The sequence below is a fragment of the Monodon monoceros genome, unplaced genomic scaffold, assembly GCF_005190385.1.
Source record: "Monodon monoceros isolate NGI ecotype Baffin Bay Population unplaced genomic scaffold, NGI_Narwhal_1 Super_Scaffold_7, whole genome shotgun sequence".
NCBI classification, from domain to species: Eukaryota; Metazoa; Chordata; class Mammalia; order Artiodactyla; family Monodontidae; genus Monodon; species Monodon monoceros.
The window spans coordinates 107,490,959-107,508,581 of NW_021703784.1; the positions used below are offsets into that span (position 1 = coordinate 107,490,959).

Here is a 17,623-nt window from a genome sequence, read left to right on the forward strand (position 1 = left end):
AAAAGCAGATGTTTTAGAGCTCAGCTGTGGACAGAATCTGGCCCTGCACAGCGCTGGGCCATCACGGGGCCCCTGGCCACAGCCCCATCCTGAAGACCCAGGGCGGCCCTCACTGATCCCCTCATTGAGCCCTGAGATGCTGCACAGACAGATTTCGCACACAGGCCACGGCTGTGTTTCTCCTAAATGCACATTCACTTTTCTCTCTCCACAGTATGAATTCTTTTTTTTTTTTTTTTTTTGCGGTGCGCGGGCCTCTCACTGTCGTGGCCTCTCCCGTTGCGGAGCACAGGCTCCGGACGCGCAGGCTCAGCGGCCATGGCTCACGGGCCTAGCCGCTCCGCGGCATGTGGGATCTTCCCGGACCGGGGCACGAACCCATGTCCCCTGCATCGGCAGGCGGACTGTCAACCACTGTGCCACCAGGGAAGCCCTATATATTTATTTTATATAAAATTACATATAAACATATGTATATAAACATATATAAACATACACACACACTCCCCCATGGGAAACTACTTTATAACCTAGAGTACAGTGCTTATTTGCAGTTTCTTTTGCCTTTATTCTTACAGATTCCACTCATTTTTAAAAAATATTATGTATTTATTTATTGTTTGCTGTGTCTGGTCTTGGTTGCGGCGTGAGGGCTCCTCACTGCGGCGCGGCAGCTTCTCTCTAGTTGTGGCACCCAGGCTCAGCAATCACGGCACGTGGGCTTAGTTGCCACGCACCATGTGGGATCTTAGTTCCCCAACCAGGGATCGAATCCACATCACCTGCATTGGAAGGTGGATTCTTAACCACTGGACCACGAGGGAAGTCCCAGACTCCACTCATTTCTGAAGTTACTTAAGTCACCATCTTTCCCCCACTCCCTTCCCTGAGATTCATTCGTACATATGTAATATGGTTAGATTCTTTCATGACATACACTGTGTTAGTCCTTGGATCCCCTGACATCCCAAGTGGTATTTTTAGTTTGCAGACATTAATGTTCACTCTTTGTGCTGTAAAGTTCTATGAATTTTGACAGGTGCATAATGTTGTATATCTACCTGGTGCCCAGATCCTGGTTTCTAGTGCCATTCACCAATAAAAGGGACCAGGGTTCCTTGGCTTATTCTAGCACTGGGGCAGAAAATATACAAGGAGAGTCTGGAGCATTTTACAGTGCCAGTAAGTAAGAAAGTGTTCAAAACAAATTTAAAAAAAAAACCAAAAAAACTCCATAATGAAAAGGGTATGCCAAAGGGACGCAGAAGCCAAAAGAAAGAACTCCCAACACCAAATCTGGAAACATTTGAGCAACAAAATGAAGTAGTATTGATTATAATCCAAGGCATAAGACAAATACCCATGAGTCCATACTGATGTGTCTGTGCCCTTGATAGTCTGTGCCCTTGACATGATGTGACGAGAAGGGTGCTTTACCTCTGTGGTCATCCTCCCAAACCCCATACCCCCAGAGAATCCTGAGAAAAACAGGAGACAAGTTCCAATAGAGGGGTACCCTGTGACATACCTGAACAGTTCTCTTCAAAACCGTCCAGGTCACCAAAGACAAGGAAAGCCTGTGAAACTATCATAGCCCAGAGGAGCCTAAGGAGATGTGACGAGTGACTGTCATGTGGGGCCCTGGATAGGGTCCTGGAACAGGAAAAGGACATCAGCGGGAAACTGAGGAAATATGAATAAAGTATGGACTTTATTTACTTAATAATGATGTATCAATATTGGTTCATTGATCGTGACAAGTGTAGCATACAGTTGTATTAGTCAGGGTTCTCCAGAGAAACAGAACTAACAGGATATAGATATGGGTAGAGATTGATTATAAGGGATCGGCTCACATGGTTATGGAGGCTGAGAAGTCCTGAGAGCTGCAGCTGGAGAGCTGGACTCAGGACACCCGACCATTAGCTCCGTCCTGAGAGCCGGCAGGCTTGAAACCCTACATGAGCTGATGTTTCCATTGAGTCCGAAGCTAAGAAAAGAAAAGACCAATGTCCCAGACTAAGCAGTTGGGCAGCAGTCCCTCTCACTCGTGGGAGGGTCAACTTTTTGTTCTATTCAGTCCTCCGATTGGGCAAGGCTCACCCTCATTTTGGAGGGCAACCTGCTTTACCCGGTCCACCAAATGTTAATCTCCCCCAGAAACACCATCACAGATACACCCAGAACAATGTTTGATCAAATATTGGGCATCATGGCCTAGCCAAGCTGACACATAAAATTAACCATCACACCGAGAGAACTGTGAAAATGCCCTACTGACTGGCACCAGTGTTCCTCTGTGGGCACGTCCCGAACGAAGAGGGTAGAAGCTGAGTTTCAGAGGAGGGGCATGCAAAGCAGGGAGGGGGGAGGAAGGGGGCAGCCCGCCTCTCACAGAGTCTCTACCCATGAGCTTCAGTTTCTGTAAATTCTGCAAAACCTAAGAAGCACTTAGCGGAAGTGTGTTTTTGTAGATTAAAGGAGGGGGCTGAGTTTTGCAACCTGGATGAGATTTTAATTTTTCGGAAAGTGCTCATTTAGTTTTGAATGAAGTTATGAAGCATAAAGTTTTTATATGACATGAAAATGGTTCTCAAACTTGACTGTGCGTCAGAATTCCCTGGGTGGGGGAACTTCTTGTAACAGATGACTGGGACCACCCTGGAGTTTCTAACTGATTTCTAACAGGTTCCCAGGTGATGCTGCTGCTGCTGGTCTACAGACCACACTTTGAGAACCTGCATTTTATGTGGTGAAAATAGATTTCCAATGCGATAAAAGTAAGATGCGAATGTTTGCATTTGTGTGCATTTTTTCTGGGTCCTTGATGCTAAAAATGCCTGCTGCAGAGGGCGGTGCCACACGGTCAGTGCCTTTCTTCAAGAGCTTCTGTGGTTCCGAGTGTGGACACAGGGTGGTGCCATGTGTCCACAGTGTCCACTCTAGACCTTCCAGGTGGCCTCGCAGCTTTGCAGGGGAGGGTGTGCACGGTGGCTGGTCTACCCCCCATCCCCGCCTCTCCCCACCCATGGGCAGCAGGGACAGGTCTAGGGTCTAGATCTAGATCAGAGCCGGATCCATAGATACGTGCTGAGGATGAAGGAGGGACACTTCTGTCCACCAGAGCCCTGGAGAGCTCTTGCTAACCCCAACCTGTCCAGGATAGGCCAGAATAGGCCTGGCTGGCCCCAAGCCCTGTTCCCTCTCCATGGCTCAGTTTGTCCAGCTGTTACAGGGGGCCCTCGTCCCCACCCTGCACCCCCAGGGCCTTTCACTACCTTATTCAATGTGACCGCCACTTGGCCACCACTGCTTTCTCCATGGGGCACATCGTTTTCTTTCCAGGAAAAGGCAGACCCCAGTGGAGAAGGCTGGTCCAGTACACAGGGCTGCACTCTGGGGGGGCGGGGGGGGGGCGGTCAGCACGGCCGTGGGCATGAGGGAGAGGCTGGGCCAGGCTTCCCACCCCTGGCAGCCTGGGTGTGGGTGCTGCGCAGGGATCTGCAGAGAGTTTGGTTCTGGGGACTAAAAACCCGGTTGGGGTGTGGCCTGAAGCGGACTGCCATGGGTGGTAGGAGCCCCAGAAGCTGCATGAATGGGAGGCGAGCAGGGCAGGTTTGCGCTTGGAAAGGTTGGTGAGAGGGAGGTGGACGTGAAGGGGCTGGAGCTGGCGTGGCTAGGTTGAGCACAGGCCTGCGAAGTCTCTCTCCCCTGGAGGGCGGCCCCCAGCTCCCCGGTCCTGGTGCTCACCCAGGCCTCACCCATCAGCGCTGGGCTGGCCAGGGCCTTGCTTGCTAGACTGGGGCTGACGCCCCGGAGCACAGCGGGCACTCTGCTGCCCAACCCCCGCCTACAGGCCCACCCCACTCAAGCCGGGATGGGTGGAGAAGGAGGCCTGCCTCAGAGCCAGGCCTGCGTGAGGGGGGCGGGAGGTCTTATCTGTGAAAGAAGAAACACCGCAGGCCGGGCGACTGACCCTCTGATCCACAGCCTTATCCCCAACTGGACCCCAAAGCTATAATTAAAGGTTCAGGTGGACGGGATTATTCGAGAGGAGGGGGAGAGCCCCCGACAGCCTGAGGCTGGCACCGAGGCCCAGCGTGGCTGAATTAACATTCAGGACACACTCCCACCTCCGGCCTCCCAGGACTTGGCTCCTTCCTGGGAAACCAAGTCACAGGAAGACAGTCAGGCTGGGGCCCTGGAAGGCGGGGCTGGGAGCCCAGAAGCGAGTCCCGCATTTAGAACAAGCGTGGTTTCTAGGGAAGGGCAAGGTAAGGTGATGTTCCTTGCGGAATGTAGTCACATCACCGATTCGCCAACAGGCTGACTCGGGTGTGATCATCCTTCGTGAGGATGGAGACTGTGGCTGAGTCTGTGGGCTTAGGACTGACGTGGTCATTATGTCCTGCTGCTGCTTGGCTCCTGGGCTCGCCCCGACGCTGATCTGGTCTGGAGACAGCTGAGGAGCACGCTCTGGGATGTGGCCTTTATCACTTTCACCGATAACCTCTTAGTCATTCTGACGGTGGAGTGTGATCCCGCAGTCTCCTGTCATGTCTGATTCGACTCTGCATTCCTCCAGTCTAACCCAATGCCTGGCATAGAGCCCCGACACCACTCAGCCTCCTAGCTGCCCACCTGTCAATCCGTCCATCCATCCATCCATCCAACGTTGAAAACCTGATCTAGGCCCCAAAGACTCCGTGGTGAGCACACCAGTCCCTGACCTTGTGGGGCTGACACGCCAGCTAAAACAAGACATGTCTGAGGAGACATCGTTTGATCAGGGCCTGCATGACTTGAAAACACATGAAAACATGAGGGAAGGGCTCCCAGGCTAAGGCACCAGCATCGGGTGGAGAGGGGCCACAGCAGGGATTGGGCCTGGAGGCTGCTGGCCTGAGGCCCCTTCTCTCCCAGTTCCAAGCAGGTCTCCTGCCAAGCCCTGTGACGGGAGTGGACAGCTGCGGCTGCCTCCTTGAGCTATAAAAAGCCCCAACAAGCAAGTGAGCAGAGGCCACGCCAAGCGCACACCGGGACTTCACTGGGCTAGGGAGGAGCTCGGCCCCGCAAGCATGCTGAGGTTGGCTCCCGCCGTCAGGCTGCTGAAAGCACCCCTGGGGGGCTGGGTGGTCCCCAAGGCACACATCTCTGACAAGCCGGCCAGAACACCCACTTCTCCAACGGTAGGTCCCGCCAAGGCAGTGGGGCATGGGAGGCGGGGGTGGGGGGGGTGGCCTGACCTGGGCAGGGGGAGTGGGCAGTCCTGAGATGTTCTCAGGATGAGGTGGGTTTGGGGCAGGACACAGAGGGGAGAGGGGTGTCCTCTCAGGCCTGCTTGTAGAGGGGATCCTGGTGCTAGGTCTCAGTCCCTTGGCAGCAACAGTGTCCCAAGTCCAAGAAAGGGGTCCCTGCAGCCATCACCTGCAGGCCAGACTCCCAAGGCAGCCTGCAGAGTCAGTTGGGGGGTGGGAGGCTCTCTGTTCTCAGGCCCCTACTTGCCGTCTGGCAAACAGTGGTGCTGACGGCTGGGCTTGGAGGGCGCTCAGTGCAGCTCGTTTACAACCCGTTAAAGGGGAAGAGTGGGCTGGTTTGAGGGTCTGTGAGAGTACAGGTGAAAATGCAAATCTGTGACCCTGGAGCTCCAGGAGAGTCAACAACTATCTCTATTTTAAGCATAAACAAACCAAGGTCTCGAAGGTCATCTGCCCAAGGTCATAGGACTAGGACTGAACACAGCCTAACTGTCCCTGTTCCGGAAACGTCGCTCTGAAACCTCTGGGAGTGAAAGTCAAAAGGAAGGATTGGTCTCCAACCTGGTGTCTGATTCACTTGGGGGAGGGGTGGGGCGACTGGTCCAGGCTGTTTCAGGAAGAAACAATGAAGGTGAAATATAGCTGGCGCTTCAGAGCCTGGCTCTGAGGGTGCAGTCACTGAGAAAGAACACAGGGTGCCGGGTGGGACGGCCTCTGAACACATGCATGCATGTGTACGCGCGCGCGCACACACACACACACACACACACACACACACACACACACACACAGGGAATCCCACCCAGGCTTTCAAACAGGACCGCCACTCAGCAACTTAACACATGCCTGACACGCAGTCCGCAGGTGACCGGAAGGGAGGGTGCACGTAATGCCTGGTGGGAAGGAGTTCAAGGCACAGGCACAGGCCAGGCTCTTGGGCAGGGGTGGGGCTGTGATGAGAGGCCCCACCTACAGACTGGAGCCCAGTAGGCTGTCCTCCCTCATGACCGCAGGGGTCACTGCTCACACCTCGCAGGTCTCTCCACCTGACACCCGGTAAGTCTGTCTGGGGCAGACGGCATGAACACGGCTGGGCCGAGGGTCCAGGGCAGCCTGTCTAGCTCTCCACCCTGCTCTGGTTAGGCCCCAGGTTCAGAGGCAGTCAGCCTGGGCCTAGTGGACTCACGCGTTTTCTCAACCCAGGAGCAGGCCATCGGGCTCTCTGTGATGTTCCTCGGCTTCCTGATCCCCGCGGGCTGGGTCATGTACCACCTGGAGAGCTACAAGAAGAGCTCCATAGAATGAAGGCTTCACGGTCACCGCTCCAGGCACAGACTGGAAGATCGGATTAAACCATCCTTCCTCCTAACGTTTCCTTGGTGATTCTTCGTGTATGTGCATCTCCACCCCGCACCGCCCGCCCCGACGCCCAGCACCCGGCTGTCTGCAGGCTGGTTCCTGTCAGCACCCGGGCACTCAGGCCACAGAAGCTGCCAACTAGGTGGCAATGGGGTAGACACCTGTCAGAAGGAATAGACACCATGTCTCTCTGAGCAACAATAAAGGCAGGACTCGCTTCCTTGGCTGCTGTGCCCACCGCCCTCTGCTCTGGCTCTGCCCTGTGCCCTGTGTGGGCAGGGATGCCCTTTCCTCAGAGCAGACGGTGAGGAAAACCAAGGCCAAATCCCCACCAAGCCCTCCCTAGGTTCCATCTCCTGCTTTTTAATCACTTTAGGCATAGGCTTGACCTGGACGCTAAGCCTAAGGAAACAGAACCACGAAAAGGACAGAGCAAGGCATTAGTTATAGAAACATTCTCAAACCACGCTGGAAAACATGTTCACACAGGTGATGTAATGGAGGCCAACCCTGGAGTGGCCCCCTGCACACTAGGGCTACCCCTTGTGACTCCGGGGGCGGGGGGCCCACACTCCTGCTACCTCATCACTGAGCCTGGCGGCTCCTCCCCACTGCAGGCTATGGTGACAGCCACAAAGGAGGCGTCTGCCTGTGGCTGGGCACCCCCATCGATGACAGTGCTCTGTGACAGTCTTCACAGCAAGAACAACAGTCCCTACTCCAAACTGAATCCCACCCCCACCCCCAATTAAAGGCAGGTCTTCTCAGCTGCCAGTTTTATCAGCCGTGAAACACCTCTCCATACAAGTCAGGGCAGGGGAGACTAGGTGAGGATGTCGTGGGCCTGGTGTTCCACCAGCATCTCCATGCTCTTCACGTCGGTGCACCAGAACTCCAGGCGGTCCTTCATCCCCTTGATCTGAGGGCAAACCAGGACACACGTGTGTTAAGGCCCTTGGGAATCACAGCACCTGATGGGGCAGTCCTAAATTTCCAGCTAATCCTTTCGGGCAGCATTAATAAAAAGGACATCAGAGCTGGGAAAGCAGGGTGTGTGAGATGGGATTATCCCAGCCAATTCTTATCAGAAGGACATGAGGAAAAACTTGCGTGAAACAAAACAGGCAAGAATAGAGGAAATCCACAGGATTAAATTTCCAGCAAATATAAATAAGATGGATATGAGCTCAAATCACGGAACCAGGAAAGTATTTGATCAGAGCACCAAATTAAAGATTAAAAGACAGCACAACCAGCACTGTTCTCACGATACGCTTTAAATGCAGGGCTCAAATCTCAAGCTTGCATTCAATTAGGTTCTTTGAAAAGCCCTTAGTCCCTAGAGCAGTAATTCATTCTCCAAAATCTCCTGTCTAATAATGCTTTCTTCCTAAATGGCTTCCATCCAAATGAAACTAAGGCAGCACAGATACAACCCAAAACACCCGCAAAGCTGAACTATGTATTTCAAGCACATCACCTGTTGCAAATCCAACACGCGGGGCTGCACCCAGGTCATGTGAACCCTCTTATCCACCTCGTCAATACTGCCTTTCACCAGCCCCACCGAGAGGGCCTTCATCACCAGCAACTCCACCTGTGCAGAGAGGGGGTCGTGTAAGACACCCTGGTGCCCACAGGCACGTACCTGCGGACCCCGCCGGCTGTGAAACACGAGGGGAACGAGGAGCAGTTTCTTTCTGTGATCTCACACAGGAGTCCTGACCGCCCCCGAGGAGCAGCTTTGCTGCTGCACCATCCCGAGTCTAAGAACTTTTTACCTCGTTCACGGTGATTTTAGCACTTTTGGCAATTTCTTCAAAAGTGAGTTGTCTGTGATTGGCAGGTCGTGTGAAAGTCATCTGAAAAAAATTTTTGTTTATTAACTATTTTTCCAAAAAAAGATTGTCAGAGAACTGATTGATAAGGGATATGTCTGTCAATACTTGCTCTGAAAATACAGATCTTATCAGTACCACACATACTAAAACTTTCTTAATATTAGTCATATATCTTATCTCACTAAGCTTTCAATTCCTAGATAAGAATGTGAAGTACGCTTTATGGTAGTTTTCTACAAGAGTCACTATTCGTTTCCTGAACAAGTACTTGAGGCTGCCATGTGCCAGGGCTGTACCTGGAGCTGGGGATTCCATGGGGAACTAGAAACACAAAGTCCCTTTTCTCAAGAAGCTTAAATTCTACTGTGGGAAACCGGATGAGCATGCAAAGAACGGCAAGCGCAATGAGGTGGCAGCTCCCGTAGCGCAGGTGGTCGGGGAATACCTCTCGGAGGCGGCGTCATCTAAGCTGAGAGCCAAACACAAACTAAAAAAGCAAGTGGTGGCAGAGGAAGAGGAAAGGTGCTGGAGAGGGTGCGGGACAGGAGAGCTAGCAGCCCAGCTCAGGCTGCGCCCGAGGGCCTGGAAGTGGGCGGGGCCTCGCTTACCTCCATGAGACACAGCAACTGGATTTTCCTCAGAAGCTGGGCCTCGCTGGCTGCTAAATCAGGCTGCAAAGCGAAACGGTACCAGTTACCTGACCTGGCTTTGAAATTCTTTCTACAGCCGTCAACTGAACAAAAAGAAACTGGGCAGGTCCAAACACTTTAGATCACTGAGGCTCATTATTTGCTTCAAGGGATCTGAACTTCACTTTTCTCAGGAAATCATTAGAAGAGTGCTTAGTTGAAGGCCTAAGGATTTTCCAAGACAAGGAGTTTACAAGGTAGGATTTGTGCTGCTGTCACCAACACCAGGGAGCAGGGCCACAGGGTGTATGCAGGTGCTGCAGAAGGGCTCCTCGCGAGGAAAGGCAGGGAGGGCACAGCCAGCCTGAGCGGGTCTGGGTGCACTGCCTGCTCAGTCAGCTGGGTGTCAATGGGGCCTCTGAGGGACACACCGCTGGAGTTCCAGAGACTTGTTCTGAACTGAAAGAGCAAGTTACTAATTTGTCACGAAAAGTGGCACTGTCATGAGAACCAGAATGCACCTTCTGCACAACCTGTACAATCTCCTTGCAGTTGTGTCTAAAGGCTATTTGCTGAGCACAGAGCCAAACAGTGGAGAGCGGCTTCCTTGATTCAGACGTTTAGTAGCTCAGACCCCGACACGGGCAGCCCTGACAGCGACACTTCTGCTACAGCTGTGGACAAGTCAAGCTCTTCAGAAAGGGCCCCTCCCCCTGAACGAGCTCTTGCTGCCTGGACAGATACTGCTGGCAAGCACCTCTCAAGTTCTGACTCTTCCTGACATCTCCGTGCCAGCCGTCTTTCTTTCTGAGTGGCACACCTTCCTGAGACGCCAACACACAGGCCTCGTTAGGCTGGCTGCATCTGCTTTCTTCACAGCCCATTGTTATCTACTCTGTGCCCTTATGTGTGAGTCCTACAAGTTCACCTTGAACTTTGAGAAGATGGAAAGTTCCAGAAAAGTACAAAGACTATAACACAACCATAATTCCTATCACCATTAACATTTTAGTAATTATTTGCTTCTAATAATTTCATTTAAAAAGAATAACCTTACTGTTAAACTTCAAATCCTTGTTAAGTGCTCTCCTCACTGACTCCCACTCAACACAGGCTCCTTCCCTCCCCCGCCCCCCCCCCCCGCCCACCCCCCCCCCCCCCACTCCCCGCACCTCTGCTCCTGTCCCCTCCCCACCCCATGATCTCCCCACTCTCTCGTCACTCACGCGCTCTAGCCCCACGCGCCCTATCTCACTTTGCCAACATGCGGAAAGCTTCCTCTCCCTCTGCTGAGCATATGCTCTTCCATACTCGTCACTAGCTAATTCCTACTCATTCCTAAGGTCACACACAGAGCAGTCCTTCTTTGGGGAAGCTTTCAGTCACACCCCCTCCACCCAACACAGGGGAAGCTCTCTCTGCTTGTGGCCCTGAGCACTGCCACAGTAACTGAGTTACCACAGCAACTAATCAGCGACCGAACCACCTGCTCAATGAGAGCAAAGTGGCGTGTAGAGGGAAGGCACTCAACAGACAGCGGACACACGGATGAACTCCGCCAGCCCCGCCTGTGACTGACCTGCTGGCCCCAGGCGGTCTTCAGAGTCTGGAATCGCTCTACATTGCCGCTGTTAAAGGCATAGAGGGTGTCAATCAGCCACTGCCGGTCAGTGTTCCTCAGTGACTCTAGCACGGGGTGCATGAGCTGTGAGGACGGAGACGGTCAGCTGACAAAAAGTCACAGTGTCCCCTGTGTTAAGGAATCTGCACCCCAGGCCCACTTACCAGCTCCCCAAAGTTGAAAACTCCCTCGCCAAGAAGTCCTGCTAGTCCCAGCGTGAAAGCTCTCTCTTGCTGCTCAGACACTACGGCAACAACACAGCTCCAGTTACACGCCAGGCACGAGAATTAGTCCCGTTTGGCTTTAGAAGTCTCACATAAAATGTAAAGAAACTGTTCTGTGTAATGGTTATATTACAAAGCCCTACGATTAGCCATCTCTTTTAAAGTATTGGATTGACTTAGATCATACCTGGAACCACATAAATGGCTTTTGTGGGAAAGGCACTCGTTGCTTATCTTCACCGAACTATACGTTTTCAGCCTGTCTGCTGCCTGGCGGGTGTGCCCCTCATCCCCTCGCCTGCGTGGGAAGCAGCACCACTTCTTATTTACCTTCAAGCCACCACATTTAGCTTCTTTTGACTAGAACTCTGTTCCCTTATTCTCTTGACACATTAGTTGCTTTTTCCAATACATTTTTCTTGAGATGCAGCAATTGAAACTGTACTAACAATTTTAGGAGTGGCTGGTCCCTTACTTCAACAGTATATTGTGGAAAACATCTAAAATATGCTGAAATAGGCTACATTTCTTTTCTAAACACATATTCCTTTTGCACTTTTCCCAAAAGTCACTGGCCACTTTTCTTTCCACCCTCAAACCCTTGAAAATTCCATAATTTATTCCCCTGGGTCCAGCATTTCAGTTTTTACGACAAGAGTCCCAGGTTCAGGGATCTCACCGTGCCCTCCATCCTGCGAGGGGTTAAGGCACCCGCATCACTGTCCTTCTCACAGAGGCCTCTGACTCAGAGAACACAGAGACCTGGAGAAGGGGCAGTAAAAGGGCTACGAGGCGCGAGCCTCATTTTCACCTGAATTAAACGCTGAAGACAAATACAATGCAGAAACGAAGCTTAAACAACTCTTCCCGCCACATGGACTTTCTTCTAAAAGGAATGAACACATCTGAATAATTCCTGAGATTGGCTGCCTCAGGCATGTCACAGCTGCTATGTCGTGTGAGTGAGCTCCTAGTGTGACATGGACTTTCTGGCCACGTTACCTGGCAGATCCTTGATGTCAACACAGCCCAGAAACCGCAGCGCATCTTTGTAGTAGGATGCGTGGTTTCCGATTGTTTGATAGTATTTACTGGAGAGGTCGTAGAAACGACTGTGAACGGATGTCACCCCAGGGAGGTTATTGAGCATTTCTTCAACATCTTCAATTGTTTCCTACACACAGGAAGTGAAATTGCCTTTCTTTGTAACTTGAAACATTTTTCAAGTAACATATGACAAGATGAAAAGCAAAAGCCACAAATGACTAATTTGACTACGTTAAAATGGAAAACTTCAGTTCATCCAAAACGCAGAAAAAAGAACAAAGACAAGCTATAGACTATGAAAAGATATTTAAAGCACATGCAACCCATAGGGGAATATGACCAAGGCTAAGTAAAAAACTCTTAAAAATCAAGAGAAGATAAGCAACACAGAAAAATGGGCAAAATAAAAGATAAAACGGGCAATTTATAGAAGTGGAGACATGAGCAGAGTGGTAATCAGTATTCAAGAAATGTAAAGTAAACTTTCAGTGAGATACCATCTCATCTCAACAGATCAGTAAGAACTGAGCAGCCTGAAAATACCAAGTGTTGAAGGTATGGAGCGTCGGGAGTGCCTGTATGATGCACTGACCACAGAAGTTGGTCTGCTATCCATACTCACACCTATCCCCAAAATTACACTAAAATGAAAGTAAGAAAGGCATAAACACAGACATGAATCTTCAACAGTGATAATTAGGAAGCAGAAAGGGCTGGGTCAATGGTGAATGGCGAGAACCCACGTGCTGTGGACCACAGGAGGCTGTGTGGGCTCCTGCTGGATGGGCGGGCTGTGGTCACACAGGGGAGAACTCTGTTTAAGGGCAACAGGCATCGTATCAACAACTTATTCTTAAGTGGTTTTGAAAAGAAAAAAAAAAACCCACATACACACAGAACGACAAGGCAAAGTGGTAAAATGTCAACAATGGGAGTCTGAGGTAAGGGTAAAGGAGAGTTCTTTTGCTATTTTTACAACTTTCTTGTAATTTAAAATTATTTAAAAATAAATAAAGAAGAAAAATAGGATTTCTGCCCACTACAACTTTAAACAACGATAAATCTGTACTGCGGCAATCTCACCTTTGTAACTTGTAGGTCCCCGATATTTAATTTTAGAGCTCCAATTGCGGTTTTACATAGGATCACTGCCTCATCGCTACTTTTCACCTAAAGGATCAGAAACAAGGGAGCCTCAGAACTGTGGGCAGCAGACTAACAAGGAAGGTATCTGTACACTGATTTAACCTGCAGGACTAGAGACACACTGGTCTCTAGAGTTGTGAACAGTAAGCACAGACACAAACTATAAGTCAAACATATTTGAAAAGATCTGGCTCAAACTTCACATTTACCTTCTCACGAGTCTTTTCCAGAAAAGTAAGAGCCACATTAGGATCTAGAAAAGAGAGAACAAAGTCAGAAGAACCACCAACAGAGTATCTTTACAGATTAGTTTCGACCAACCAGGACATTTTTAGGTGGGATAATCTTTAGGTTTAGACCATAAAATACAAAACTTAGAATTTTACATTTTCTACTGAAATGCAAAAGTTCAAATAACCTATACTTCAAGATCATTTAAATTACCATTAGGATCTATTCCTTTATGAAACAAAGTGAGACTCACCAGTCATCTGTCTAACTACATGAAGAATGATTTCTACCAGGGACAAAGGATTCACCCTGAAATAAAAACCACATCTTTGAGTGTCAACAAATATCAATGCATCCATTTTCAAAAACAAAAACTGACAAAAGAGTTTTACCTGTGTTCAAATTCACTGATGAAGTTTTCATAAAGCTGTAGAACCAAAACATGGAGAGTAATTACAGGACGTCTTTCACTCGGCAGAAGCAAAACTTCAGACACTACCGTGATGCCCATCACGCAGCAGGCATTGCGTAAATGTTTGCTGAATGACAGAAGACCCATATCGGGGCTTATTAAGTTCACATAAATGATCACCAATCAATTACTGAAGAAAGCTATGGTTTTTTTTTTTTTTTCTGTCTTTGGGAATTAGAACCCTGCCCTGTGAGAATCTCCCGAAGACCAACTTCTCTATTCGTCCTCCAAAGTATGCTGAGTAAACAGACTATCAGTCTGAAAGGCTCACTAACCTGACAGAGGTCAGAAGGTGGCAGGCTAATTACGTCTCATTATCAAATAGCTTGGCCATTCAGCAAACATTTGAGCACTTACTCAGACCCTTTGCTAGGCACTACAGACAGAGAATGTATAAGACAAAAGCTGAGCTTTTAAGGAGCTTCTGGCCTAGTAGAGAAGAGAGACTTGCAAACAAATAAGTGACAACACTGTGAGTTAAAAAGCAAAGAAAAAAGCACATAGCTGGAGCAGCCAATGAGAGAGGTTGCAAATATTCTGCTATGAGTAGAAAGTGATTTAAAGACAAAAAGCCAAAGAAGAGAGACGAACAATTATGAATTATCCATAACAATGATACAGAACCTTAGGGAACAAATATTAAGACAGCTCTAATTTATCATTTTCCCACATATTCCAGAAGACAGCATGCCCAGCAAAATCTCCAGACTTACAGACGATTACAAGTTCCTTTGAGTAGTAAAATGTCAAACTGGTAGATATAAACCACAAGAAAATCTTAGAAGCCCAGATGGTGGAATAACAAAGTGGTAAGCTTCACTGTGAGCACATATAAAGTAACGTATTCAGGGCAAATAATTCAAGCTACCATTATGAACTAGCTTGCAGTTCCAATGCATGAATCAGTTCCTCTGATTCATCCAGAATCCAAGAGAAAGACAACAAGGAGAGATGTCAGGAAAGACTTCAAAGAGTAGGCTACCAGTGAACAAATCTGGGGTGGGGGTGGGTTTGTCAGGGAATCTGGGAAAGGCTGGGGCAGAGAGTGTATTTTTCTGTTGACAAAATTCTAGAAGTGCTCTATTACAGAGGCAGCATGATACTAAGCGGCATTCCCCCCCCAAGCCTCCCGTCCCCCAGCGAAGCACATCTTCCACACTGCCCAGGACAAAGTGTTCAGGCAAACAAGCAGCGCCAGTGGGGGAGAGGGAAGAGGAGTGACGGCAGTTATAACAGTTGTCCACCTTCCCTGGTGGTCCAGTGGCTGAGACTCCGCGTTCCCAGTGCAGGGGGCCCGGGTTTGAACACTGGTCAGGGAACTAGATCCCGAATGCCACAACTAAGAGCCCGCATGCTGCAACTAGATCTCGCGTGTGGCAACGAAGATCCCTCATGCCCCAACTAAAACCCAGCGCAGCCAAATAATTAAAAAAAAAAATCTATAAACAATAAGATACAGGGGCATGCTAAGAGAGAGCATTTTAGGTTGGGATTTTAGAAGAAGCCAGAATGTCTGTGTTTGAATCCTCTTCTGTCACTTATTAGCTGTGATCTATGGCAAGTCACTTAATCTCTTGGTGTCTGCCTCTACATAAAAAAAAAAAAAATAGGACAGAAATAGGACAGCAGTAGTACTTATCTCCCAATGCTGTTACAAGTGAATGAGTAAATGTGTAAAGCACTCAGAACAAACAGCACCTGACAAAAAGTGGTGGCTGAACAGGCTTATATATATATATATATATATATATATATATTATTATCGTAAAGCCCACCTATTATTTTAAAAAGTACTTGAACACAGTTATATACTCTGACCTAGCATGGCAAATCATTTACCTTAATGAGACCATCTCCTTGGGCAAAGCATGGGTCCTGCACAAAGTCAAGCACCTGAAGTGTCAGCTGATGCCACAACCTGAAAAACACAAGGCTCTTAAGACCTATAACCTAGCGTCAGTCACAGACATCTTCACCCTTGATGGTCCTATCAAATAACAAATACTAACCAGTCTCTACTGTGTAATACAAGAATGCTAAAGCAGATGTGTTTTAAAGCTGAGTTCTTTCCCTGGCTCTGCTACTCAGTGGTTATGTCACCCTGAGATCACTTAACCTCTCTAAGACTCAGTTTCCTCAGCTATGAATGGAGAACACCTTTCCAGACTACCTCAAAGCGTTATTGAGAGGCTTGACTGGAAACAAGAACTCTGGAATCATACATACCTAATTTGAACTCCTGGCTCTTCTACCTATTAGCTGAGTATCTCAGGGAAGGAGCTTAAACTGAGCTTCAGCTTCCTCATCTTTAAACAGGATGAAGGACTGAATGAGCTAATACAGAAAGCCTCTAGAACAATGACATAGCACACTTGAAACCAAAGGCTGATTTCTAAGAGTGCAAATAAAATGCTCTGAAAAATACAAAGTGCTACACATGCAATTATTTGCCAAAAACTAAGAATTTTCTCTCAAAAATTGCTAATAGCAGAAGGCTGCTGAACATCATCAAAACACATACTGAGGGCTTCCCTGGTGGTGCAGTGGTTGGGAGTCCGCCTGACGATGCAGGGGACACGGGTTCGTGCCCCGGTCCGGGAAGATCCCACATGCCACGGAGCGGCTGGGCCCGTGAGCCATGGCCGCTGAGCCTGCGCGTCCGGAGCCTGTGCTCCGCAGCGGGAGAGGCCACAACAGTGAGAGGCCCGCGTACCGCAAAACAAAAACAAAAACAAAAAAACCAACACATACTGAATATCCATGTGAAAGGCACTATGCTAAAAGCTAGGGTTGTTAACAGGGAGGTATTACAAGAGGTGTATTTTTCTATGGAACATCACTAAACCAATGCCAGCAACTCATTCGATTCATTTAAAAAGAGGTTATTGCTCATCAACTGACAATTTAATTGTTCTGAAATTCACCCTGTTTCTAAGCAAAACTGAGACCTCTCTAGGGGCACAAAGCCCAACATGAAATGCAATAAAAAGTATGGGCCATGGGAGAGGGGAGAAGTGGTTGCACCCCACCGTGTAACCTGAGGCAGAATCAACAGGGGAAAAAAAAAATAAACTGCACTGGCCTCTGGTTTATCTGCTCCAGACTGCCGAGAAAGATAACTGCAGCTACAGTGCCACTATGACAAAGCTAAGGACAAGACACCGGTATCTGTTATACAAAATGTATGGCAGCCTGACCCCGAAAGGGTGTTTTGCTTGTTTGACTGGAATCAAGAGGTAAAATCATAGCCCTGAACCGTCTTCGTAAGACCAGAAGGAAGGGGAGTTTCGAAGCCTCAGTCACAGCCCCTCGGTCTGGAAGGCAGTGAACCCTAGATCCCAAAACCCAGCCTATGGCTCTCCTCCTCGGTCCTTGTGGGATGTCACCCCGCTCCCTCGTCGGCCCTGCCTTCCGGGTTCCTCAGCGCACCTCCTCGGTCTAGCCTGTCCCCTCTCTCCCCACACGGGTCTGAACGCCCTCAGTCCATCAAGGTCCCGGGCCTCCCCCGTACCCACTCCGTGTCGCTCTCCCATCCCAGAACGCCCGGGTCCCCTTGGCTCGGCGCTCACTTCTTAGTGTAGAGCTCCTCCAGACGGTGCCACACGGCGGCCTGGCCGGGCCCGGAGCTCTGGCTCTGCTGTAAGAAGCCGGGTACGTCCTTCATGACGGGAGAAGACGCCGGGACAGCGGTACTGCGGGGATGGCCAGGCCGCGGGGTAGGGCTGCCAGAAGTGCTCACTCACTTCCGGCGCCGCGTCGCGCGGGGCAGGCCGGGAACGCCATACGCGACGTGGG

The 17,623-nt window shown here is 49.6% G+C and overlaps 1 protein-coding gene across 1 annotated transcript; it reads right to left on the minus strand.

Annotated features, from left to right (window-relative positions):
* Positions 1 to 6,591: 6,591 nt before the first annotated feature.
* On the minus strand, positions 6,592 to 17,578 carry PSMD13 (proteasome 26S subunit, non-ATPase 13). Its single transcript, XM_029207476.1, has 13 exons — positions 17,398 to 17,578; positions 15,668 to 15,746; positions 13,749 to 13,783; positions 13,610 to 13,665; positions 13,335 to 13,378; positions 13,063 to 13,149; positions 11,935 to 12,106; positions 10,873 to 10,952; positions 10,667 to 10,792; positions 9,067 to 9,129; positions 8,399 to 8,479; positions 8,098 to 8,214; positions 6,592 to 7,536 (listed from the first exon to the last, which is right to left on the minus strand). The coding sequence occupies exons 1-13, from the start codon at positions 17,490 to 17,492 to the stop codon at positions 7,441 to 7,443; spliced, it is 1,131 nt and encodes a 376-aa protein (XP_029063309.1). The 5' UTR covers positions 17,493 to 17,578; the 3' UTR covers positions 6,592 to 7,440.
* Between the last annotated feature and the right edge of the window lie 45 nt (positions 17,579 to 17,623).

Excerpts from the sequence above, each read along its gene's own strand:
- PSMD13 (XM_029207476.1), bottom strand. The coding sequence starts at position 17,492 with ATGAAGGACGTACCCGGCTTCTTACAGCAGAGCCAGAGCTCCGGGCCC. Across the intron at positions 13,666-13,748 it reads ATCAGTGAATTTGAACACAG|GGTGAATCCTTTGTCCCTGG; the intron begins GTAAAACTCTTT and ends TTTTTATTTCAG. Across the intron at positions 12,107-13,062 it reads GGGACCTACAAGTTACAAAG|GAAACAATTGAAGATGTTGA; the intron begins GTGAGATTGCCG and ends TCCTGTGTGTAG.